This window comes from Diabrotica undecimpunctata, chromosome 3, assembly GCF_040954645.1.
Source record: "Diabrotica undecimpunctata isolate CICGRU chromosome 3, icDiaUnde3, whole genome shotgun sequence".
NCBI classification, from domain to species: domain Eukaryota; kingdom Metazoa; phylum Arthropoda; class Insecta; order Coleoptera; family Chrysomelidae; genus Diabrotica; species Diabrotica undecimpunctata.
In genome coordinates this window covers 117,295,546-117,322,377 of record NC_092805.1, presented here as the reverse complement: position 1 = coordinate 117,322,377, position 26,832 = coordinate 117,295,546, and the positions used below count along the sequence as shown (strand labels likewise).

Below are 26,832 nucleotides of genomic sequence, written 5' to 3'. Positions count from 1 at the left end.
CTCCCGATTTGGAAGTCGAAACGTCAAATAATATGTATGTACATTACAATCTGTTTATACCCAAAAAATATTTCAAAAAGTGAGACTGTTCAGATTTGCATTCGTTGCTCAATTATCTGCCGTGTGATAGATTCGCTTTAAAATTTTTTTCAACACATAAAATATAAGGCGTATACGTGATGTTCGTTTTGGCAGGTGTCTCAGATTTTTGACCTTTTTTTCTAGTGTTTTATCAAAATAATCAAGGTGATTGATCGTTTAACTTGAAGCTTACGTGCTTTATAAAAGGTTATTAAAAGCAACAATAAAAAAAGTGATATTTAATAATACATCAAAAAAAGTTAAAGACGTGAAAATATAAAAAAATATTGATACCTACGAAAAAAAAGGAAGAAAGAAAATACCTAGTGAAATAATGAATCAAACAGCTGGAAAACTAAAAAAACTTTTAATAGATTTAAATTAGTTGAAACATAGGATACTTAATCTAAACATTGATCAAAAACTATTTTTATACATTAAATCATCATTTAATTTAAAAATGTGGGTAGAATTAGTCCTAAAATATAGTTTCAGTATAGAAAAAAACAATCCCCCGCGCATTTTCTATAAAAGTACATTCGAAAAGTGTAAAAATTTATTGTATACTTTTGTTTTATTGAATACTTATGGTAGTTTCATTTTTTTGATTACAGTTTTAGGTTTATATATGCACATAATTTTAAATAAAGTCCATTGGCTCGTCCCAGGAGAAGAGAATAATATTACTAAACAGAGTAATATTATTCTCTCTTCAACAGAGCCAATATTAGGAAGGAAGTAGCTATACAAGATGGTAGATACAAATAAATATAGAATGTAAAAAAACAAGCAATAAAGAGAGGAAAATATGACAACATCTTACAAGTGTTGGCCCACCCAGCAACTATTCACTAGTAACTCTCAAAAATCAACAATTATTTCAACAATACGATGCTAAATACATTTTAAAACCTGCTTTCAGCAATTCTTGAATCAGCCGCATACTTGTATTTTGATGTAAGGGACAGTTAAAGAATATGTGATTTAGATCAGCTATGCTAGTTCCACACTCACATCTGTTTGTTGGAAAAACTCCGATTTTATATAGATGCTTCGGAAAACATCCATGATCTACTTTTAATCTTAGGATAGTCGACACTCTATTTTTACTTAGTGCAATAACTTTGTATTATAATTGTATTAGTTGTCAAAGTGCAGTGCGAGTCATTATTTGTCAAAGTGCTATTAAGTTTTTTACAAACCACTTAAGATAAAGGTAAAATGCCACGTCATAGTCAATTTTCTAATGTAGAAATGCGCGATATGATCTGTTTGTAAGCCCAGAAAAATTTTTGTTCTCGTAAAGCAGCTCAACGCTATTTCGAACTTTATCCCAATAGAAGGCAACCAAATCATAAAACTATTAGATCATTGTTCGAGAGATTAGGCAAAACAGGGTCATTTCATCCCAAAAACAGGAATGCTGGAAGACTGAGAGTAATTGATGGGGATATGGGGGATGAAATTGTTGTGCGTGTTGCAGAAGATCCAGAAACCAGTACAAGGCTTGTTTCTGCGGCCACTGGTATAAGCAAATCTACGGTGTCAAGGATAATACGGACAGAAGATCTGTATCCGTATCGTTTTACTCCAGTACAGAATTTTTTACCACAGGATTTTCCAGCAAGGCTCCGATTTACTCAGTTTATGATAGGGCGGCATTTAGACGATCCAATATTTTGTATTAAAATTTTATTTACCGATGAAGCCACATTTACTAGAAGAGGTGTGTTTAATTGGCGCAATAGCCATACCTATGCGACAGATAATCCTCATGTATTTCAAGAACATTGTATTGATTCGAATTACCAACTAGGCTTGTCGGAGTAACGTATCTAATTTTTTTGAGAGAAGATTTACCAAGTGTTTTAGAAGACATGCCTATAATTTTGAGATTGCATGCATGCATGCATGATGCATCCTTGGTACATGCATGATGCAAGATGCTCGATTGATTATTGGTTTTCTTTTTTTACTGATTCAGGGCTGTTACTTGATGGAATTTCTCCTCGCAACTCTCCGTTTTAAGATACTGCATTTTAAGGTAAATTGACATTTCTAGAACGTGGTGGAGGAAAACTGCTAGAATCATTAGCTAACAACGAGAATTTATTATTAGTTAATACGTTTGATTAATTAATTATTCCACTAGGATCATCAATCTCCTTTCTAACAGACATATCACTAGATATAATTTGTTACTAATATACAGCTATAAAATACGTCTAATCTGTTTCAAAGCTTAGACGAAACTGCCGTCGCTTCTAATCATTATTTTTTGACTCCTTAATTTTCAATCATTGGGTATGTGGATTTAATTTACTTTTTGCCATACCTCGACCTAAAGTAGTCATTTTAGGAACGGCGCGCAAAACTAAAATGACCACTTCAGGTCAAAGCATGACAAAAAATAGCATATGCTACTCTGGATCGGATGCTACTCAATCGGATGGGGGCCTTCTTTAAGAGTCACAACCTCTCTCTTGATACAAAAGTAAGAATGCTGCGTTGCTACGTCTTTTTTGTCCTTTTTTATGGTGTTGAATCTTGGACCTTGAACGAAGATATGTGCAGAAAACTGGAAGCATTTGAGATGTGGCTACATCGGAGAATGCTTAAGATCCCGTGGACTGACGAAGTCACAAATGAGGTCTTCAGAAGAATGAATAAGAACCGAGAGGTACTGATCACCATCAAATCTCGAAAGTTACAATTCTTCGGACATATTATGCGAAATGAATCCAGATATGCTCTCCTTCAAGCCATCCTGCAAGGAAAAATATTTGGAAAATGAGGTCTAGGAAGAAGAAGAACATCTTGGTTAAAGAACCTCAGAATCTGATTCAACACAACATCTGTGCAGCTTTTCCGCTCTGCTGCAGATAAAATAAATATTGCCATGATGATTGCCAACATTCGTAACGGGTAGGCACATCAAGAAGAAGAACCTACTCTGGTGTAAACAAAGAATGTCCTAAATCAGCTGCGCCTTGGCCGTAAATTTACCTGCGACATTGACCATTCTTTATTTTTACTCTATCGAGGCATAATATACTATATCTAACGTGTTTTTGAACACCATAAATATGAAGCCATTGGTTATGGAGGTTTAATTTCTATGTTTTTAACACCAATTGGGTGTTTTTCAAAAAGGGCGGCCTCAAAAATATGGTAATCCATCTCTGCTAGGAATAGCGAACTGTTCTTCGCACTTTCATACTTTCATCTATTTTACAAATTGTTTTTATAAAAAATGTAAGGCATACAAAATGTAGAAAGTAAAGATAAAATTTAAGTACACAATTCGCACAAAAATCATAAACTTAAACGCAACAAATGGCGTACGAGAAAAAATTGTTAGGATTTGGGTGCCATTTGTTGGGTCCACAGTTTTTGTTATATAGTAGTTGGAACTTACTATTTTACCCCAAAATCTAAAGTTTAAGGTCGCTGTTTGTTGTACCCACTGGCTTCGTGATGGAGAACTCTGGGGCGCAACAACCACTTCTATATGTATAATGAAGTTAGAGGGCGCAGATAACTTTAACGGCATATTTTAGGCTAATTGTGGGAAAAAACACTCTAATATCATAACATAATCAGCGGATATTAAGAATAACGGCTCCCGAATCGTAAAAATGGTGTTCAAGCAAGGGCACCGCACCTAAGCTATTAACACAAAACTCTGGGTATCACTTTCGGGCCATGTGCGTTGCCCTTTAATTATCTGATACCTAATACCAGTTGTAACTTGCAAAAACACAATATTCAATTGATCCTTGCACTAAAGAACCAATCAAACGTCGAAATCGGAAGAAAGTTAAAAAAAATTAATGGAAAGGTAGTAGCGCCGTACTTGGGTACAGGTTTAAAAAATTTTTCAGCGTAAATTTTTTTTATGGATAGTTGGAAACCAAATGAACACCGGCTCGCGGTTCGGTGGGTGAGCTGGCCAGTAAGGGCTTGGCTATAATTGTGTGCAAAGTATCTGTATCAATCTAGAACTTTCTAAGAAAAGAATCCAAAATACAACAAAAAAGTACTTATTAAATTCAAAAAGCTAGTCTAGTCTAATAAATTGAGTACTTACATTAAGCATATTATTAAATGCCTCATCTACAATCTCTACGTCATCGATTGCAAATTTCGTAATACAGTTAAATCTATACTCATCTGCTCCTATCACTCCGTCATCATTGAGATCAACCATCTTAAAATTAGAATCTATAAACATTTTCATGGCCTGCGGAAAATCTTCGTATCGTTTCCCCATACAGCACTGTTGGACTGCTTGCTTGAATTCGTCAGCTGTGATTCTACCATCCTGTAAAAGGTCCTGGATGAAGGACCGTAACACGTGAAGTGATTAGAACAATGAACGTGTATCTATGGTTTAGTAGGTAATTATTACATAAATAAGTTATTTAAAGGATGTAAATAGTCTTACTAATTATTAAAAAAAATATGGTAGACATCTCGATTGCTCTTCTTATAAAATAATATAATTTTCCACTCTATTTATTATAAAACAAGTTCATTTTAAACTTAATTATTTATTGGGGTCTCCACAGAAGACAGTGACTGATAGAAGGATTTAATAAATCTACTACTACTGGATTTATTATTTTCAAATATAATGGTTGTTTACATAGGTACATATTAATGTATGTCAAATTCTGAGAAGCCACTTGCTAATTTCCCACATGTGTTCGGGAACTATTAATTTTAACGTCGAAAGCACTAAGCTTTTAAAATACAAAATTTCTGCTCCATCGTATACGCAATTTGGTATTACGGCGATAGAAGGTGACAGTTTTAAAACCCTAATCCATAAGCTTGTTATCCATAACCAACAAGTGGCCCTCCCTGATAACGAGGTTTCGTCCCCAAGCCGAAAACTATGCACTCAGTAGCTAACGAAAAGTATATCAGCTCACAAGTATTCTACATGGTCAGAGCTCCAGTTTCGAGTTACTGATGACTTCTTCTCGCACTTGTACCATCGAGTCCTTGTGCATCGATCTTACATGCGGTCCTTGCTACCTACCAATTAATACACTCCAACTAAATGTAAGTGAGCCTATATATATTCAGGGATTCTACAGTATTTACTGCCTTCCCTCGCTCTCTTACTCATGGCGTCGTCTACTTCGTTCCTCCAGGATTTTCTAGGTCGTCCTCTTTTCCTCCTTCCGATGGGGCTCCATTCGGTTATTCTCTTTGTCCATCTGCTATCGTTAGTTCTTCTTACATGTCCATACCACTTTAGTCTTTTTTGCTCTATATATGTTAGTATGTCTGTTTGTATTGATGTTCTTTGCTTAATTTCGTCATTACTTCTCCTATCCACTCTTATTATTCTGCAGCATCTTCGCAGGCATTTCATCCATGTTGTTACTGTCTTACTGCTGTTTTTCTTGTTTATGATCCAATTTTCAGCCCCATATGTCATAATACTTCGCACTAATGTTTTGTAAATCTGTGTTTTTGTCTTCATATTTAGGTGTCTAGCCCACCATACTCAGTTAAGTTGTCGGATTGCTGTTCTTGTTTGTCCTAATCTTTGTGTAATTTCTTCTTCTGCGGTGGTCTTTCTCGTGATTATAAAACCCAAGTATTTAAATTTATTCTTTCCTTTGATTGTTACGTTCATCAATTTGTACGGTTACGATCAATCTGTAAATCTTCTATGTCTTCTTCACTTGTAGATAGGTACTCTGTTTTCGCGAGGTTAATATCTAGGCCAGCCTTGGTATATTCTTCTTGTAGTTTCTTCATCATGTAGCTAAGGCCATCTTGGTCTTGTGCAATCACTACTTCATCGTCTGCAAAGAACGTATATAGGTATTCGTTCCTTACCGGTACTCCCATGCCTTCGCATTTTCTTTTCCATGTAGTCAAGGCTTTCTCTAAGTATATTTTGAATTGGGTTGGATATGTGGAACAACCCCACAGGAGCCCTTTTGCTGTGGTGAAGTCTTCTATGATTCTTGTTCCCATTTTAATGGACCCTTTATTTTCTTTATACAGAGCTTTTATAGCTTCTGTGAGTTCCGACTGTATTTCTAATTTGTACATTGCCTCCCATAGTTCTGACCTTGGTACTGAGTCATACGCCTTTCTCAGGTTCACAAATGCCAAATGTATATCCTATTTTTTGCTTTTTTCTTTTCCAACAGTTGTTCCAGTGTGTATATGTGGTCTATGCATGATCTTCCGGCTGTGAAGCCTGCCTGATCCTCCCCGATTTTGCCTTTTATCGCTTGCTCTATCTTTTCTCGCAGTATCTTCCCATATAATCTTCCTATTGATGATATTACGCTTATTCCTCTGTAGTTTTCGCATCGTTTTCTATCTCCTTTCTTAAATATAGATGTCATATATGCCTCCGTTCATTCCTTTAGGAGCTGTTCTCCATTTATGGCTTTCTGAAATATCCATTGTATAATCCGGTGTAATTTTTTTGATCCGTATTTTATAAGCTCAGGTGAGATGCCTTCAGGTACCGGTGCTTTCTTATTTTTGATTGCTTTTATGGCCGTTCTCATTTCCCTATCTGTTATTTCTATTTCTTGTTGTGGAGATCTGCTTCGTCTTCGGCTGTTTTCTTTTCCAATGAATTGTGGTCTTTGTTCTGTTTACAGTTCCTTGTAATAGTCCTTCCATTCTTTGTTCTGTACATTTCCCAAGTAAATAAGTGAGCTTCTTTCACAAATTATTAACATTTAGTGAGTTACGCCAGGTATTTCTTTTATTTACATTTATCTATTCTATTTAAATGTTTATTATGTTTAATTATTCAACCAGTTATTCTCAATACATCTTACATAAACAATGGTATTAACAAACGTAGCATTAAAACTGCTGATATTGCTTTATAGAAATTCGAAAAATATTAATACTAATAAAAAGTTGACTAGTTGACTGTATACTCACTGTAGTAGTTGGTACTGATCACCTTTAAGTTGATATTTCAAAGAACGCACATACGTGAAAATACTTTTCTTGTATTCCTCCTTATGGTAAAACGACCTATTGTTGGCGTTTACAAAATGAACACCACTTAACCAGCATGCAGCGCATTATGTTTTGAGGAAATCAAGAAAGAAGTATTTTCTTCTAAAAAAAATTGGTTACAAACTTCTACTGTTGCTTTAGAATGTCAATACGATTGGTGGTATTGGAAAAGTATCTCTGGGTCATGTTGAAATTAGTGTATTAAAACCTGGTATGGTTGTAGTTTTTACCCCAGCCGATTTAAATACTAAAGTAAAATACATTGAAATACATCAGTACTAATAAAAGCAGTACTAGGTGGCAACATTGGTTTCAACAATAAGAACGGTTTTTAAAGAATTGTATCATAGAATCCACAAGAAAACTAAATTCCTGTAGTTGGCTGTCTACCATGTATCACAAAAAATTATTTAAAAAATCTTTTATAAAAGGTATAATAATAAAAACCCTATCGGGCTACATTACAGAACGTTTTCCGAATAACTATTCCATCATCAGTGCTATCTGGATGTACATGTTTGAGGCCACTAAATACATGGGTAAAAACCCTTTAAATGTTGTTTAATTAACTTTGAGTTCCATTTTTTTAATTAAAATTTATGATGTTTAAGTTACAAAAGGAATTGATTATCTTGCAACGTAGGGCTCCACAGAAATTGCTAGTCCTAGACGGAGTATCTGTAAGGACTTGTTGATAGCAACTTAACCATAGTAATATAGCTGGAAGCTCTAAAAATCACCAATCAAAAGAAACTTCTTCTTGGCGCAAGTCACTGTACTCAGCAAACATGGTTAAATCAGAAATGAATACACCCTTGAGCTCGATTGTAATACATGCTGCGCATTGCCTGTAAATTCGCTGAAATCAAAGAGAAGATTAATTGTCATTCTGGTAAAATCCCTGAAGACAATACCAAAAGTATCAAATCTGATGATGCCGCCATTATCAACTTGGTACCCTCGTGAAATCACTAGAAGATAATACTAAAAATATCAAATCTGATGATACCGCCATTACCAACTTGGTATCACCAATCCTATGTCTTTAGAACCAATATAAGAATTTCTACACCTTGTAAGATTTTATCTACGTATAATGAGGCAAACTGTTACATCAGGAGTCATCAAAAGTAGTCCTTAGTGAAAAAGCCATAAATACCGCAGAAAAGACCCTAAAGAATAAACAGCCTGCTTGAACTCCTTTACTTAAATCCTTTTGACATGTATTGTTCCATTTATATTTCTTTTTTATTATTAATGTATTTTTAATACTTATATGAATTTATCGAAATGATGTGAAAAGAAAAGTCTCTACTCCTAATTGATGTTATGTTTCTGTGACCGGTTTCGGAGTTTAAAACTTATACTCCATCATATAAACTCCGAAACCGGTCGCAGTAACATAACATCAATTAAAACGTAATAAACTTAAAGGATTGTGAGTAGAAACTTTTCTTTCCAAATTATTTATGACCTGTAAAAAGCTAAAATTTTCAGCTTGAAAGCCATTTATAATGTTGAAAGCCATTGTACTATCTAAATGACACATTACTTAAATTACAATAGTATTTAATATATATTTACATCCTTTAAATTACTTCAATGGTTTTGCGTAGAGTACAGGGGACATGCAAGAAAATGTATTTGTTATTATCTATAAGCTTTAAAAGAAATTATTTAATATTCCATATTTGATTTAATTTTAATATAGACGAATATATAATATAATACATATAAGAAATATAACATGTATTCCGATGTCTCGGGTGTCAATGTTTTTTGTTTTTAGAATGTAAATTGATTTGTCGAATTGGACGCTGAGGAAAGCATTTTCAGAAGCAATAAAGCAGCAGACATCCTGGTTCATATCTAGATTTCTTTGCATGAGCCCTTTTTTTTTCAAATAGAGCCTTTCTAGTGCTAATGCCGTTTCTAAAGCCTAGTTAGTTGTCGCCAATTTCACTATCTTCTTTTTCTTCTCCTTGTAGTGCCTATCCGTTTCGGATGTTGGCGACCATCATGGCAGTCCTTATTTTGCAAACTGCGGCTCTGAAAAGATTTGTGGTTGTTGTGTTGAACCACGTACGTAGATTTTTCAGCCAGGAAATCCTTCGCCTTCCTGGTCCTAGTTTTCCTTCTACTTTTCCTTGAAGAATTAATTGCAGCAACCCATATCTTTCGCTGTTGCTCATAATGTGACGGAGGTATTCAATTTTGGCTGTTTTTATTGTGGTTAAATTTTTTTTCTTTTTGCATTCTTATTAAAACTTCCTGGTTAGTAACGTGGTCGGTATAGGATATCTTCAGGATTCTACGATAAAGCCACATTTCGAAAGCCTCAATTTTATTATGGGTAGTGTCTGTGGGAGTCCTCGACTCAAAAACTATATTAAAGATAGGTATAACATCGAAGTAACCTGATTTTATGGATACTGATAAATCGTGGTATTAGAATAGCTTAGTCATTTTTTGAAATGCCGATCTTGCTTTCTCTATCCTAGATTTTATTTTTAGGGAATGGTCCCAATTTTCATTGACGTTCGTACCAAGTTAGGTGTATGTTTTTACTCTTTCTATTGGTTGACCATTCATACTAATTCTTTCAATTTGCTGTTCCTTCTTAGAGATCCTTATACATTTTATTTTTTTAATGTTAAGTGACAGTCCATATCTTCGACTCACTTCTGTGATTCTATTCATTAACTCCTGGAGGGGTTTATAACTATGAGCGAATACCACCGTGTCATCAGCGTATCTGATGTAATTGATACATTCTCCGTTAATTCGAATTCCGGCTTCAACATCTTCTACTGCTTCTTGAAAGAGTTCCTCAGAGTATGCGTTAAACAAAGCAAAGCAAAGAATAATAAGCATAGACCCAAAGACCCATGGAAAGGCAAATGCTGAACATCAGGACATCAGACAAGAAAAGAAATACTTGGATCCGCAACAAAATAAAAGTGACCGATATATTAACGAAGATAGCAAAACTTAAGTAGAAGTTCGCTGGACATACCATAAGACAGAAAGACGACAGATGGAATAAGATGATTATACACTGGAGACCATATAGTTACAAACGAAAAAGAGGAAGGCCACAAATGAGATCGTCAGATGACCTGAAGAAACACGTAGGCCCGAAGTGGATACAAACTGCCTACAATAGAGAGACGTGGAAGAAGGAAGAGAAGGCCTAGGTCCAGAATTAGGCAGCAAGGGCTGTATAGATAGATAGTTAGATGCGTTAAACAGCAAGGGTGATAGTATACATCCCTGTCGGACCCCACGTTTGATTTTGATATCATCGGATTCTCCTGCCTCTGTACAGATAGACGATGTTTGATTTCACCATCTACTTTTCTATAAATCATACTATGGATTATCCTTAGGAATATGTTCAGCGCCTGCCTCATCAGTGCAATTGTCAGGTGTTCTGAGCACTCTTTCACATTATGCGTGTCCTTGAATTTCTGAACCTCTTTCTTCTGTTTGCTCATCTGTTATTTGTTGCCTCCCATCTCTGAAAAAATCTGTGACATATTCCGACCACCTATCTATTTAGTTAATGTTTTGACTCTGTGACAATTTTACCATGCGAGTCTTTTATTACATATATGTCATTTCCTTCACTTTTCTATAAACACTAATGCTGTTATATTTCTTTTCTTATTCCTCAATTTACTACAGTAGGGATAATAGATTACGACTGATAAGCTTATCAGCAGCACTAAACATGACAGTCGCAAACACCTATTTTGAAGCTATTTTGGGCTTAATCTCCTTTTTAAATCTTCAATTATATCAAGAAATAGAAAGGTAAAACTCTACAAAACAATAATACGCCTAGTCCTAGGCGTATAGTTAGGATATTTTGGAAGTAAAGTTCTTAGACGAATCTATGGAGCGGCGAATGACAATACAACTTCGAACTTTATAGATTATACCAGGTATAGTAAAATATATTAAGATACGACGTTTGCGGATGGAACTATATGACCCCAGCAATAAAAACGCCCCTGAATGGAATCATTAGTCAGAGAAGAAGAGAAAGACCTAGAATAGGGTTTCTTGATAATATCGATCAATGAATAATATGGAAATACGTTCTTGCAGGAGGAAAGCGATGAATAGGGACGATTGGAGAGAAATTTTTGAGGAGGCTTAGATCCAGGCAGGGTTTTAAAGCCAAAATAATGATGAAATGTCCTTAAAATTACTTTTAAACTGTAATATCTGAAATAAACTTGCAACAAGTTAGATTCTGGCATAAAAGTACTTGTAAGCCAAAGTCAGAAAGTTAAATTTTCTGATGATAGGACTATATGATATACTATATTGACTAAGAAAGTATTCTGGACCAACAAAAATACGCTGCATCAATACCAACTTCCAAGGATTGAATGAACGACCAAGGAAGATGGAATACCAAGGAAGATGAAAATCGCAGCTTCGGTCATCCGAAAACTACCGAACTGGATGCAGTTAAAGGCCAATGTTCCGAAGATGAAGATGAGCCACTTAAAAGTAGGCAGGAAAACCTAGATGAATCTTAACAATAACCGAAAAAGTTCCAGCTAGCAAGCAAGAACAACGCAGCAGCGAAAAGGTTTAAGTACCCGTTAAAGCATTCCCTAGATCCAAAAGAAGCTCGGCAGCAGGCGCTAAAGACTATCTTAGAGCCACAAATATAAATATAAGTTACACACAAAAGATAATTCAGGTCGCAGTGTAAAACAAAAGGCCTACAAAATCAAACAACCCCTTTGAAATTTGAAATTTACAGTCTACAACCTATACTACATTTATTTTACATATTCCCAATTGTCAACAGACGCACGTGAAAGCCAAACAGGGTCGTACTGAGGTGTATCATATGATTTTAAAAAATATTTACTTTTGAAACTATTAGTGTAAGAATTTCTTGAAATTTAATCATCAAATCACACTTAAATTAAACTCTAAAAAATAACATGGCCAGTAAATAACTTAACAATAACTATAACAGATATTATAATACACAATATATTAACTTAAAAACCAACACGCTAGAATTTGAATTTAAACAGACTGGCAAGTTTGGATCTGTAACATGAGAATCCGTCTGGCTTAAGGCAATAAATTATATTTAATAGCCTCTTGACGAATGAGAGGGCGAATATCAACACGTGCGTGTGTTTACAGATGGGAATTTGCTAAACGAATGTACTTTAGTAACGATATACCGAAAAAATATATTTTATGTATCAACAAATGACTTCTTTCTAAAAGAACATATTTTAAACACTCTCACGTTGCTCATAATGTGTGACTTCTTAAATTAACATTTAAATCGAATGTGTACGGCACAAATGTTCTGTTAAGTTAATGATAATACCTTATTAAAATCTGCGAGTTCTGCTATTTCTTCCCAAAGACCAAACATTATATGTTGGTTTTCTTGCAGTTTACTGTAGCTAAATTCTCCTTTACCTTCAACGATCGTAGCTCTCAAGGCCAAGCAAGCAAAATCCTTTTCGTCGAGATATCCGTTACCATCCAGATCTAAAACAATAATATATCTGTTAGTATTTTAAAAGTATAAATCTAAAGTGTAAGAGACAGCGAAGAAAAAAAAAAGACGGTGAATCAACAGAAGAATTTAACCCAATAAACCTAAGCCTTAATAAAACAGGAAAATTGTAAAAGTATTACAGTAGCGGACTAAGGCTAAATTGGCGCATAGGCATAGGCAACATTGCGATTACGGGCCTATTTTTCAGTCATGACACATACGTCATGTTTGGTAGTTTAGTTTCAAAGCATATAGTATGTAGCCCTATTTAATTATCGGATTCTAAGAAAATAGGAAAAAATAATATACATGTACAAAAATTAAATAAACATAATTTATTAAAGCAAACAATAATACTTAAACAAATATACACACATTGATTAGTTATATTGCCTTTTTTCTCATTTTAATTCTGCAAACTTGTCAATTAGTTTGTCTTAATTAATAGACTAATCTAATAAATCTTCTTATATTATAGAGTAATGATAAACTCCAAGTTTTCAACAGTATGGGAAAATTAAGGTAGAAATTCCAAAAATCTTTCTTTTGCTAAATCTTACAAAAACCTAGTTAGCTAATCTACGTGAAACGTTATTACACAATAAATAAAGAGTAAATTTTGGTTTCTTTTACATCACATAAATTTTTAATAAAAAACACTCCATTTTTACCACGAAACTAGAAGTAGTATGAAGAAATAAATTTGATTGTCGCTACCATACTTTTAAGTACTTCCCTCCAATATATTTTTATCATTTAATCATTTTTTGTTTTTCCAGTTCAGTGTCAATGCGTCCGGTAATTTTAGATCTTGTTATAAAAATTAAAATGGAGTTAATGTGGTCACTGGAGTTTTCATACTGTAACAATTTTTTAGTAGGTACATTTTCCAATCATTCGTCCGTTTTGTCACTAGCGTTGTTTGCTTGGAACATAATTTACAGACGTACCAGTACAATAAGTTGTTGGTTTCAGTATTTATAATTCATTTTCTTTTTTCACTTCCACTTAAATGTTTACAGGAACTTATTTAAAAAACTACGTACTAAAAAGAAAGAAGAAAATGATCTTTAATTAAATTATTTTTATTCAATATCACAATCACAAACAAAAGTACAATTTGTGCTATTTAATATTATGTAAATAATGTAATACTCTTACTCTTACATTTTTATCTTAAGAATTTCAGAAACTATTAACTATGAATCCAGAAAGAACATATTTCCAATCAAGTCTAGGTACTTAAATCGTAATTGCATAATTTCCAATCAAAACTCACATAATAAGATGTAATACATGACGTTCAGGAGCACGCGCATAGTAAAAGCTCGATAGGCGCGAGACTCGATCGTATTTACACACATCGACACTCGCGGGTGTAGATGCATAATTCGGATGTTTCAGCAATAATTATGAATATCATGTTCTGTTAAATAATAATAAAAATTAAAAAAATAAAAACCTAATTTTCCCTTAGCCCTTAGTCCCACCCTGGAACTATATTAAAATTCTAAACAGTTTCTATTTAATGAAGCAAAAAATATCGAAAAAGAATAAATTAATAATAACTTAACATTAGGTATACACTAGTAGATATATCTCAACCAAAGAAGACATATTTAGAAAGGCATATGAAAATAGTGTTATATATATATATATATATATATATATATATATATATATATATATATATATAGATATATATATATATATATATATATATATATATAGATATATATATATATATATATATATATATATATATATATTATATAGATATATATATATATATATATATATATATATATATATATATATATATATATATATATATATATATATATATATATGTATGTATATAGAAAGAGAGAGAGAGAGAGAGAGAGAGAGAGAGAGAGAGAGAGAGAGAGAGAGAGAGAGAGAGAGAGAGAGAGATAGAGAGAGAGAGAGGGGGGATAAAGACATTTGAAGAATAAGATGACCATCAACGAAGAAAAAACATATCATGAGAAGAAACGTACATTCCTTCTATTTTAATAAAAGTTTTAGTACAGTAAAAGATATTAAAGATATTCCTGAAATAAGGAGAGATAGATTTTAAAAACTTCTACGAAACAGGAATTATCTTTAGATAAGAACAAACAATATTTATGAAAAATATGAGATTTCTATAATAAATATAAGCCATTATAAGATTTAGACAAAACATAGAAAAACAGTAGTTACATAGGTGAAAATATATGGCTGGATAAAAGTATAATCTCTTGTTTTTGTCTATGGGTATAAAAGCGCGCTCTGGTAAAGGAAAAAGGTTAATTATTACGCATATTGGTGGTGGTGCTGGATTGTTAAATGGTGGGTTTTACTAACATTTAATTCTGCTTATACCGATAATTACCACGAATTCTGGTGTTATTGAAGATTATTTTTAGCAAATGCTAGAGCTTACTCCAAATGATTCCGTAATTGTTTTGGACAATGCTCCATGTACCATTCAGTACTTCTTTGGAAGGTAGCTTTGCTGATAAATAGAATATCATTAATGAAATTAGTATAATAAATATTTTAGCTTAAAAACCAATCGCAAAATCTTATTTTTTTAGGACAATTTTCATCCAGTAACTTTGGAACCATTGTTAGCTGATCTGCATAAAGCTGCTATTCCTTGTATGTTCTCTAAACCATCCAACCAAGTACAAAACATCTATTATTCTCATAATGCTTCCAGATATTTCTTCAATTGCCTGTAAAATCTTATTGTTTGTATCCATTTTTGGACTACAACTATTACCAGCAAGGTGCGGCCACAGAATTGCTATTTCACATAAACGACGATCAGTAAAAAGCAATAATTTTCTCTCTGGTATATTCCGATTGAGGTATTTTTCCGCATAACTCCTTGCACTTGCTGGACTATTTCCCTGGCATTTATCTATGATTACCAAAAATTATCGATAATTATCTGAATATCTAATAGAAACTGTCCAAATTTACCTAGAATTAAATGCATATCTGCAATTTCTGAAAAGGTGACGACATTGTGATATAAAGTTTATTTTTTCTTGCAGTATCAACAACTATTTCTTAACATTCGATTACAGAATTTTTGAAATATAATGAAAAAGAAGCCATATCTCAATAAAAACTAGTATTTCTAAAAAGAACTAGTAGACAAAACAATTTAAAAATCATTGTGTTGAACTAACGAATAGTATTAGGTGGTTGAATGGTGCCACAATATTAATTTAACTGTAACGTACACAAAAATTTGGACATATTTTTATGATGTTCACAGATTTCTAGGTGAAATCCAGAAGAAAACCAGGTGCCTATTTTCCTTACAAAATGTCAAACAGATAATGCGATATAGAAAAAAACATTTTCAATAAAAAAAAACATGTTTTGTAACTTTTAAAAATTGAAATTTTTTCATTGCATTAAGTCTCATTTACATTAAGATAAGTTACATTCAATCGAGCTGTTTTTGGATCCAAAACAATTTCTGACTTATTCCTTTTTTTACACCATACTATTAATTTAATAGTTTAATACATTAAGCTATTCAAAATGAATAAACTTTTGTAATTGGTTTATCCTACATATCCATATGACGTGTAAATGTACAAGTCATTAATCTGTACACGTAATTATCTTGAATATAATATTGTTAAAATTTATACGAAATTATCTTGAAAAAAGACCATATTTCCAAAAAATTTAAATTGAGAAATTTAAGAACGTAATCGTTCCATCGTGGTTTATTTTAACTCAGTATGCCACGGACAAATGTAAGTATCAGTTATGATTAACTCTAAAATTCATTAAAAAAATTAAAAACAATGTCAAAATTAATAGATTTATTAAAGTGAAGTCAAATATAATGTAAACACACTATACTGTACACAAATAATATTGTGTGCAGAATCAACAACGACCCAGTGATAAACAATCCACAAGAAATACAAATACAAGAAAGGGTCCTAGAGTTCGAAAATATCGTGCAAAAAGCACTTATAAATAGCACTACTAAAGAAGAAATAGACATACACATGGGAAGGTTTAAAGACATAAACCAGGAAATCAAGGACATGATAAGAGAAAAGAACAGAGCCAAAAAGAGAGCTAGAAGGACAAGAAACTAGGAGGACAAAAACAGGGCAAATCGGCTAAACAGAGAAGTGAAAACAGCACTAGCAGAACACAAAAGCCGACAATGGGATAACCACGTTCAAGAAATGGGGGAAGAAAATCCAAACATGCAAAACATATGGAAACTACAAAAAAATACTAAGAAATGATTAAAAACCCATGCCTACACTACACGGTAAAAATGGAATTGTCTACACAATAAATTAAAAAGCCGTGGTGATGAGGGGGACTCTCTCTCTCTCTCTCTCGAGAGTGTGTGTACATTAAATTATCACCAAGACGAAGATGACGACTTCATCGAAGAAGTCGAGGAACAACAAGAAATGCCCGAAGAACCAGAGCAGATAATCACACCTACATCTCCTCAAGAAATAAAAGAACTAATTAAAAATAGATCACCGAGAAAAGCACCTGGTCTAGATAAAACTTCAAATAGAGCACTGAAGTATCTACCAGCAAAAGCAATAGTACTTAACATAACGAACGTAATCCTTAGATACAGGCTCTTCCCAAATCGATGAAAGGAAGCCCACGTTATCAAAATTCTGAAGCCAGGAAAGAATACTATGTGTCCGCAAAACTACAGGCCGATAAGCTTACTGCCAGCAGTCAGCAAGATCGTAGAAAGAGTAATACTAAGCAGATTACAAGCTGAAACATACGAAATAGGACTAATCCCAGAAGCTCAGTTCGGAATTAGAGCAGAACACTCTAGAGAATTACAACTACTTAGACTGATAAAATATATAACAGCTGGATTTAACGAAAAACAGTACACATGAGCAGCGTTCCTGGATGTAAGCAAAACCTTCGACATAGTCTGGCATAAAGGCCTAATATACAAAAAATGAGAGGCTACGGTTACAGTGAGGCCATGACGAGACTGATCTCTTCGTACTTGAGCAGTCCTGTCACCCCTACTGTACAAAATATACACCGCAGATGTTCCATGAATACCAGGAACACTACTCAGTCTTTATGCAGACGATATAACGATTGCGACCAAACACAGAAACTTAGAAGTAGCGGTCAACAATCTACAGACAGCATTGGATAACATTGAAGAATGGTGTCTCCAATGGAAAATAGCCATCAATTCAGAGAAGACACAAGCAATTATATTCAAAAAGAAGAGGAAAACTCCAGAGGAACAGCTGTTAGTGTAAAATAATCCCATCGAATGAAAAAGAGAAGCGAAATACCTAAGACTCACTATGGATCAAGGCTTATCCTTCACGCAACACATGGACACACCAATCCATGGCAAATCGGCTAAACAGAGAAGTGAAAACAGCACTAGCAGAACACAAAAGCCGACAATGGGATAACCACGTTCAAGAAATGGGGGAAGAAAATCCAAACATGCAAAACATATGGAAACTACAAAAAAATACTAAGAAATGATTAAAAACCCATGCCTACACTACACGGTAAAAATGGAATTGTCTACACAATAAATTAAAAAGCCGTGGTGATGAGGGGGACTCTCTCTCTCTCTCTCTCGAGAGTGTGTGTACATTAAATTATCACCAAGACGAAGATGACGACTTCATCGAAGAAGTCGAGGAACAACAAGAAATGCCCGAAGAACCAGAGCAGATAATCACACCTACATCTCCTCAAGAAATAAAAGAACTAATTAAAAATAGATCACCGAGAAAAGCACCTGGTCTAGATAAAACTTCAAATAGAGCACTGAAGTATCTACCAGCAAAAGCAATAGTACTTAACATAACGAACGTAATCCTTAGATACAGGCTCTTCCCAAATCGATGAAAGGAAGCCCACGTTATCAAAATTCTGAAGCCAGGAAAGAATACTATGTGTCCGCAAAACTACAGGCCGATAAGCTTACTGCCAGCAGTCAGCAAGATCGTAGAAAGAGTAATACTAAGCAGATTACAAGCTGAAACATACGAAATAGGACTAATCCCAGAAGCTCAGTTCGGAATTAGAGCAGAACACTCTAGAGAATTACAACTACTTAGACTGATAAAATATATAACAGCTGGATTTAACGAAAAACAGTACACATGAGCAGCGTTCCTGGATGTAAGCAAAACCTTCGACATAGTCTGGCATAAAGGCCTAATATACAAAAAATGAGAGGCTACGGTTACAGTGAGGCCATGACGAGACTGATCTCTTCGTACTTGAGCAGTCCTGTCACCCCTACTGTACAAAATATACACCGCAGATGTTCCATGAATACCAGGAACACTACTCAGTCTTTATGCAGACGATATAACGATTGCGACCAAACACAGAAACTTAGAAGTAGCGGTCAACAATCTACAGACAGCATTGGATAACATTGAAGAATGGTGTCTCCAATGGAAAATAGCCATCAATTCAGAGAAGACACAAGCAATTATATTCAAAAAGAAGAGGAAAACTCCAGAGGAACAGCTGTTAGTGTAAAATAATCCCATCGAATGAAAAAGAGAAGCGAAATACCTAAGACTCACTATGGATCAAGGCTTATCCTTCACGCAACACATGGACACACCAATCCAAAAACCAGCAACAGCCAGAGCAGCAATAAGAGGACTCACAGGTAGAAAAAGCAAACTGCGCATAAAAACGAAAATGAGACTGATAAACAGCATCATACTTCCAATAATCACATATGCATCTTTCGCATGGGGACACATAAGCAATTCAAATAAAAAGAACATACAAGCAGCCCACAATAACATCCTTAGAGAAGCGGCAAATGTACCCATATACGTCGCTGAACGCTTTATGTTTAGAGAATTGCAACACGTAAGGGTGAAGATAAAATAGCAGAAAAAGCCAGAATTAATTTAATCGAAGAAAAAAAGGAATTGTACTTGAAATGGTCCAGCTTTAAATCAGAAGAAAACGGACGAAAATATATCGAAAAGAAAAACGATTTCAGAAGAACAGTTATATCAGAGAAAAATAAATTGTGGAATAGAAAATGTCAGGAAATTAGTACCTACATAAGGAAACGAAGAAACGTCGAAGCATGGAAATTTATAAAGTCATCAACAACAGAAAGAATAGAGAATATATAATTACAGGTAATAACAGGAAAACAATGAATGAAACACTATAACAACTTACTATTAGAAGAAACAGAAGAATATATGACAACAATAAAGAACCCATCTACACATAATGTGAAGAAACGATCTTGACCGAAAACATCCTAAGAAAAAATGAAACGACTGATATTTTTGTACACACTTATGACAAATCAAAATATGGAAAAGTAAAGTATTTTTGAATTGTAAACAATTTTAATTCCTAGCTGAACTTCAGTGCTATGGTCAAATATTTAAGTATCCTCAATTAAAATTGTTAACTTTAAAAATACTCCCTTTTCCATCTTTTGATCCTAACAAAAACAGGATGTTATGGAAAAATAACAGAACTAGTACTTCTAACGCAATAGAGGCCGAACTCATCAAATGTGACTGAAAAATTATATCGTTTGATCACCGAAATGGTTAATATGTGTATAAATGGATATCCCGTTCCCAACAAATGAAAATTGGCATAGATTTTCTCAATAGACAAAAAGGTTTTAAGAAAGACCCTACTAATTATAGTAGCATTTAATAATGTTACCACCAGCTCTTTGATAGAAGCTATGAGTAGACGAGGTGCACCTGCGGTAATATGCAGATGGATAAGGGCATCCCTGGAGAATAGGACGGTAATTCCACTCTGGGTAAAGCAACTATCAAAGCAAAAGTAGGTGGAGGCTGTCTACAAGGAGAAGTTCTGGCCACAGAAGGCTTTTATTGTCTAGGATATGCTGACGATATAGCAATCGTTGTCAGGGGCAGGTTTGCTCAGGTGGTGTCTGAGAGAATGCAAGCAGCCCTAATATAGTTGACGACTGGTGTAAACAAGAGATACTGATAGTCAATGCTGAGAAAACACAAATCGTCAACTTCACCAAAAAAACAGCACTACAAGGCCTAAAACCACCGGTGCTGGGAAGAACAGAGATTTCATTTGCCAAAGAAACAAAATACCTTGGGGTATATTTTGATCATAGGCTTACATGGAATACTCACATTCTGAAAACCACACAGAAAGCTAATATGTCCCTGGGCAGATGTAGAAGAATGTGCGGTAAGAATTGGGGAATTAACCCCAAAATGACTCTATGGTTATACACAAGGCTTATTAGACCCATGATAACCTATGGCTCGGTGACTTGATGGACAAAGACGCAGCACGTGAGAGCAATAAGGCTGCTAGGTAATACAAATGCCTGTGTATTACGGGAGCCATAAAAACAACTCCTATTGCATCGTTGGAAGTCCTGCTGAATCTATCTTTATACAGGTGGAAGCCAGATCAGTGATGCACTGATTAATCCATAGTCAGAGACATATAAGCCAGATGCATGGTACTGACAACAGAAAACTAATCGAGGAGCTCATAATTAAGTTAATAAGTTCACAATTAAGATACCAGGCAGGGAAGACTGAACTAAAGGTGTACCCATACAAGCTGCTGCCACCTGTTACACGGATGGCTCAAAAACATCGGAGGGTGTGGGAGCCGGCATAGTAGGGACAAATCAACTGCAATCCATCACTGCGTGGAAGAAATAGAAAGGCAGGAAAGAACGTTTTGTTCAGTTTCCATCTTCACAGATAGTCATGCAGCGCTTAAGGCACTCAATTCTGTAGAGGTCAATTCTAAGCTAGTATGGGATTGCGTGTGTGCCCTAAATAAACTAGGAGACTGTAGCAAGGTTACGGTAGCCTGGGTACCGTGGCACGAGGGTCATAAGGGCAATGAAAAAGCAGATGAAAGAGCCAAACAAGGCTCATCAATGCCATTTATTGGGATGGAACCCTTCTGCGGCGTTGCAAAGTCAGTAACAAGAACGGCTACAAGGAAGTGGGTAGCTCACAAATCTCTGGAATGGTGGAAGAATTCACCAGGACAAACACAGGCGAAACAGTTCATTACAGAACATTTGCCAAAATTTACGGCATACCTAATAAGCAAAGACAAGAAAACAGGCAAAGCCATAGTAGCTCTTCTAACAGGGCACTGTAAGCTGAATAGGCACTTGAAGCTGATGGGATTATCAGATGATGACCTTTGCAGATTCTGTCACCTCGAAGAAGAAACGACAGAGCACATTTTATGTCAGTGTGACAGTCTGGCAAATGTGCGGTTCTTTGCATTAGGAGAAGAAAATCCACCCGCAAATAGCTACATGGTAGGTACAGTCTCGAAGCTACTAGACATTAAAAAAAGGGTCAGGCTAGAGAATGTTATCTAGGACTAGAGGACCACAATAGATCTGAAAAGGTCGCAGTGGAATAGTCCGAAAGGCCACCTCTCTTAATCTAATCTATCGTGACATCTCAGTAACTAAAACTGGTCATTTATACGGCAAGATATTAAGGGACCTTATTGAAGAAGAGTAGTACAATTACCACGAGGAAAAATAAAGTGGATTCGGGGCTGGCAGGTCTCGTACTGTTAATGTGTTCGGCCTAAAGCAGATCTGCACAAGATACAGTGCCACAAAAATAAATCACACGCTCATAAAGACACTACAAAAAAGTCCTATAATGAACTGACATATCGAATTAAAATAGGAAACACTCTATTGCTTGGATTTGCTATGAAGAAAGGGCTACGTCAAGGTTGCTACATTTCTCCAATATTATTTAAAAAATATATAGCAAAAGCATTAAACACTTGGAAAATATAGCGCGATGGTATGTGAATAGAATTTAATATTATCTGCCTATATACACTTCAATTTGCAAACGATAAGGAATATATGGAATACGTGATACGAAAGTTGGCGAAAGAGTATTAGAAATGGGGACTAATATTTAATACCGTAATACCGAAAAAACCAACTCAGCGTTGGAACAGACACAGCAAATCTTGTATTAGATAGCAACAAGGAGATAGAGACTGTTGATGAATAGAAATATCTAGGAACAACCTTCAATCGAGAAGGAACATATAACCAAGAAAATAACTCCAGAATAATACAAGAATATAAAAAACAGAGAGAAGCCGAAGAAATATAGAAGCCACGGAACTGGATGTAATAAGGCAAACAGTAGGCTTTGGAAACAAGTACTCGCATCGTCAAGGAAGACCGAAGATAACATGGATGGAACGAGTAAAAAAGTCAATGACCTCCAAAGGACATGAATAAAAATTGAGCGTCGGACAATGTCGAAAGACGTTCTAAACCGATTGTATATATATAAGTGAAATATATTATTGAGAACGTATCACGGTCATAATATCATTCGAGATGCGATATATACACACACAATAATTGATAAAAGAAATTATCCATTATATTGGAAAACCGCAGAGAAAATTTATAAAAGACCGAAAGCAAGTACTTCGTAGTAGTAATGTTACAAAGTAGTTGTACCATCAAGGATAAAGTAAATGAATGACAATATCAAAAGATAAAACAAACAATCGTAATAAGAACTTATGCTGATTTAATATAATAGACTAAAATATAGTTCACAATAAACAAAATTTAATAAATTTCCAACATTAAAAATACACCAAGCTTCTTAATTATATAAATATAAAATGTTGCGTGTGCATTTTATCGTGGGCATTGGCATTGTTTAGACAAAAGCAATATATTTTTATTGCTATCTAATAATAGTATTACATGAATAATACATTGTAAAATTAAAAACTTTCTTAAAAATAACGTTTTAAAAATATCTTTTCGTTCCACGTTAGACACTTGTTCCTCTGCTTTACCTCAACAAGTGTCAATAACTTTTTTATTTTTAAATCAATCAATTTGTACTTACCGTACAAATAGCGAACTACGAAATTGACTCTGTTGTCCCAACTGTAAGCCATTGCCGTTGCAGGAAAGTGCAGCAAAACACACGAAATGAAGAGGTTATTCGGCAAAATTAAGTGGAAGTTATGAATATGCTGTAAAAGTTAAAAATGACGATGAACCGGCACGGCTTCTATTTTTGAAAACGTTAGGCGAACTAACGTAACACTTCGGCGCTCTAACTCGAACTAGAAAATCTATTATGTTGTTATAATGGGTGTTCTATAAACGATTTTACTAAGAAAATTTATCTTTAAAACTGTAAATTGTATTTGCTATAAATATAGACAAATAAGACTGTTCCAAAAGATTAGACAACGTAATAATTGTTAAACTTAATTTAATAAATTTCTAGTTGATTTTAAGGTCTAATTAAGATACCATAAAACAGATGAAATCGTATTGTTAATATTACACTTCATATTATTTAACAAACTAAGTCAAAAAATCCATATCATTTATTAACTTAATATTTGCATTTGCATGAAAATCTTTAGATTTCTTGTACAACTACTGGAACAAAAAATTGTTAAGTTCTAAAGAGATAGATAAAGAAGTTATCCAGGTAAGCGGTACAATATAAGACTGAAGAAATTTTTAAATTTATAATAAGCTGAAACATTTAAACATCTTCGCATCGGCGCGCGCACCTCAAATAGAATGCTTTGAAAAAAGCAAACAATAAAACTATTTTTAAATTAAATATTTAGCATTTTATAACATAAACTGAAAAGACAGAATTGTTAGAAATCAAATTGACTTCATTTTGCTCAATAACACCTTTAAGAAGTACATATAATCTACGAAAACATACCCGAGCTGATATACATAGCGATCAGAATCCAGTTATAATGGATTTTAGATTAAAAAGATTTCTCAAAGTCAAAAAGAAAACAGTGACAAAAAAAATAGACATCTCACAACTGAAGAACCATGAACAGAAAAAAGAAATAAGTATCAAGCTTGAGGAAGAAATAAAAACGATCGAAAACTTGGTACAGACAGACATTGAAGTAACATGGACTGCTCTAAAAACAAAAATAACAAAGATACAAGAAGAAGACATCGGGTTCATAAAACACAACAAAAAACAAGAATGGACAACGCAAGAGATCATGGACCTCATGGACGTAAGACGAAAACATATAACAAGCCCAATAGAATACAAGCGAATCAACAAAATCATTAGAAAAAAGTGCAGGGAGGCGAAAGAAAACTGGATGTCAACAAAATGCCTAGAAATCGAACAACTTCAGGAAAAATATGACACCTTTAATATCCATAAAAAAGTAAAAGAAATGACAGGTAGACACAAAAAGAGACAAGCAACAATATTAAAAAATGATAATAACGAAATAATTATGGGTACAGAAGACAAACTAGAGAGATGGAAAGAATACATACAAACTCTTTTTGACGACGATAGACCTTGTTCTCCACCATCCACAGACAATCGAATAAATGAAAAAGGCCCAGAAATAACCAAAGAACTAATTCATGCAGTAAAATCTCAGAAAGATGGAAAAGCCACCGGTCCAGACAATATCAATGTCGAAATACTTAAACTAATTGCAGATAACGAAAGTAAAAGCCTAGATTTAATAACAGCACTATTCAATAAGATATATGACACAGGTAAAATACCAACAGACTGGCTAAAATCAACATTCGTAGCATTACCAAAAAAATCGAATTCCTCACAATGCGATGATTATCGAATATTAAGCTAGATGTCTCATGTCCTTAAAACTTTTCTCAGAATTATCCATACACGAATTTACAAGAAGTGCGAGTTCCAGATGAGTGACACTCAATTCGGATTTCGAAACGGATTGGGAACACGAGAGGCTCTTTTTGCTTTAAATGTGTTAACGCAACGATGCAGAGACATGAATGTAGATGTATATGCATGTTTTATTGACTATCGAAAAGCATTTGACTGCGTTAACCATCAAAAGATGATCGAAATTCTGAGAACAACTGTTTACTCAACAACAATTATCTCAGAACTATACTGGCACCAAACGGCAACAATTGAAATAGAGCACACAACATCCGAAGACATACAAATCCGACGAGGAGTGAGACAGGGTTGCGTCTTATCACCGCTACTCTTTAATTTGTATTCGGAGTCTATATTCAGAGAAGCATTAGACGAGGTCCAAGGCGGAATTAAGATTAACGGAATCAGCATAGACAACATCAGATATGCTGATGATACCGTCTTAATAGCAAGCAACGCACAAGAACTACAAAATATAATAAATGCGGTAGTTCACCACATCGAAATGTTCGGTTTACATCTAAATGTTTCCAAAACTAAAACTTTAGTATTTTCAAAGACACCAATAAACGTACAGGTGTATGCCAAGGGTCAAATAATAGAACAGTTAAATTCCATAAAATATTTGGGAACAAATATCAATAGTCAGTGTAATCCAAAAAAAGAAATCCTATCAAGAATCGAACAAGCAAGGAAAACATTCATGAGCATTAAAACATTTTTTACAAGATCAGACCTTAGTCTACAGCTTAGAATCCGAATGATCAGATGTTACGTTTTTTCTGTCTTACTGTATGGCTGTGAAAGTTGGACAATGGACTCTGAAATAGAAAAAAGAATAGATGCCTTTGAGATGTATATATACAGACGAATGTTGAGGATTCCATGGGTACAAAGAGTTACTAATGTTGAGGTACTTCGTCGCATGTGTAAACAAAAAGAATTACTAAGAATAATCAAAGAGAGGAAAATGCAATACTTGGGTCATGTGCTGAGAGGCGAAAGATATGAATTACTTCAAGTTATACTGGAAGGAAAGGTACAGGTCAAAAGATCAGTAGGAAGACGCCAGAACTCGTGGCTGAAAGACCTGAGGAGATGGTTCGACCGCTCATCCGCAGAGATCTTTCGCGCAGCAGTTTCCAAAACTACAATTGCCATTTGGATCGCCAACCTTCGAAAGAAGACGGCGCAATGAGAAGAAGAAGAACATAAACTGCTCTTTAAATATTTTGTAATAAATCAGTCAGCCCACGAGGGAGAGGAATCACTCGATCCAGACTGCAGGGTTTCAGCTAGTACACAGACAAATCTAAAACTGTAAAAGGGTCAGGTGCAGGAATATTTAGTAATGGTGGAAATTTAAACATTTCTGCTCCGCTAGGAGAATATACCTCTCTATTT

At 34.4% G+C, this 26,832-nt stretch overlaps 1 protein-coding gene across 2 annotated transcripts in view; it reads right to left on the bottom strand.

Annotated features, from left to right (window-relative positions):
* Positions 1 to 23,822, bottom strand: part of Scp1 (Sarcoplasmic calcium-binding protein 1) — a 34,418-nt gene extending 10,596 nt beyond the window's left edge. The window contains exons 1-3 of one of the 2 annotated variants that reach the window (XM_072524822.1): positions 23,611 to 23,822; positions 12,473 to 12,639; positions 4,172 to 4,417 (exon numbers count right to left, since the gene is read on the bottom strand). In XM_072524822.1, coding sequence (XP_072380923.1) covers positions 4,172 to 4,417; positions 12,473 to 12,639; positions 23,611 to 23,662 — 465 coding nt within the window. In that variant the 5' untranslated portion in view covers positions 23,663 to 23,822. The remainder of the gene's footprint in view (positions 1 to 4,171; positions 4,418 to 12,472; positions 12,640 to 23,610) is intronic. The other variant, XM_072524823.1, reaches the window with a different exon arrangement.
* Between the last annotated feature and the right edge of the window lie 3,010 nt (positions 23,823 to 26,832).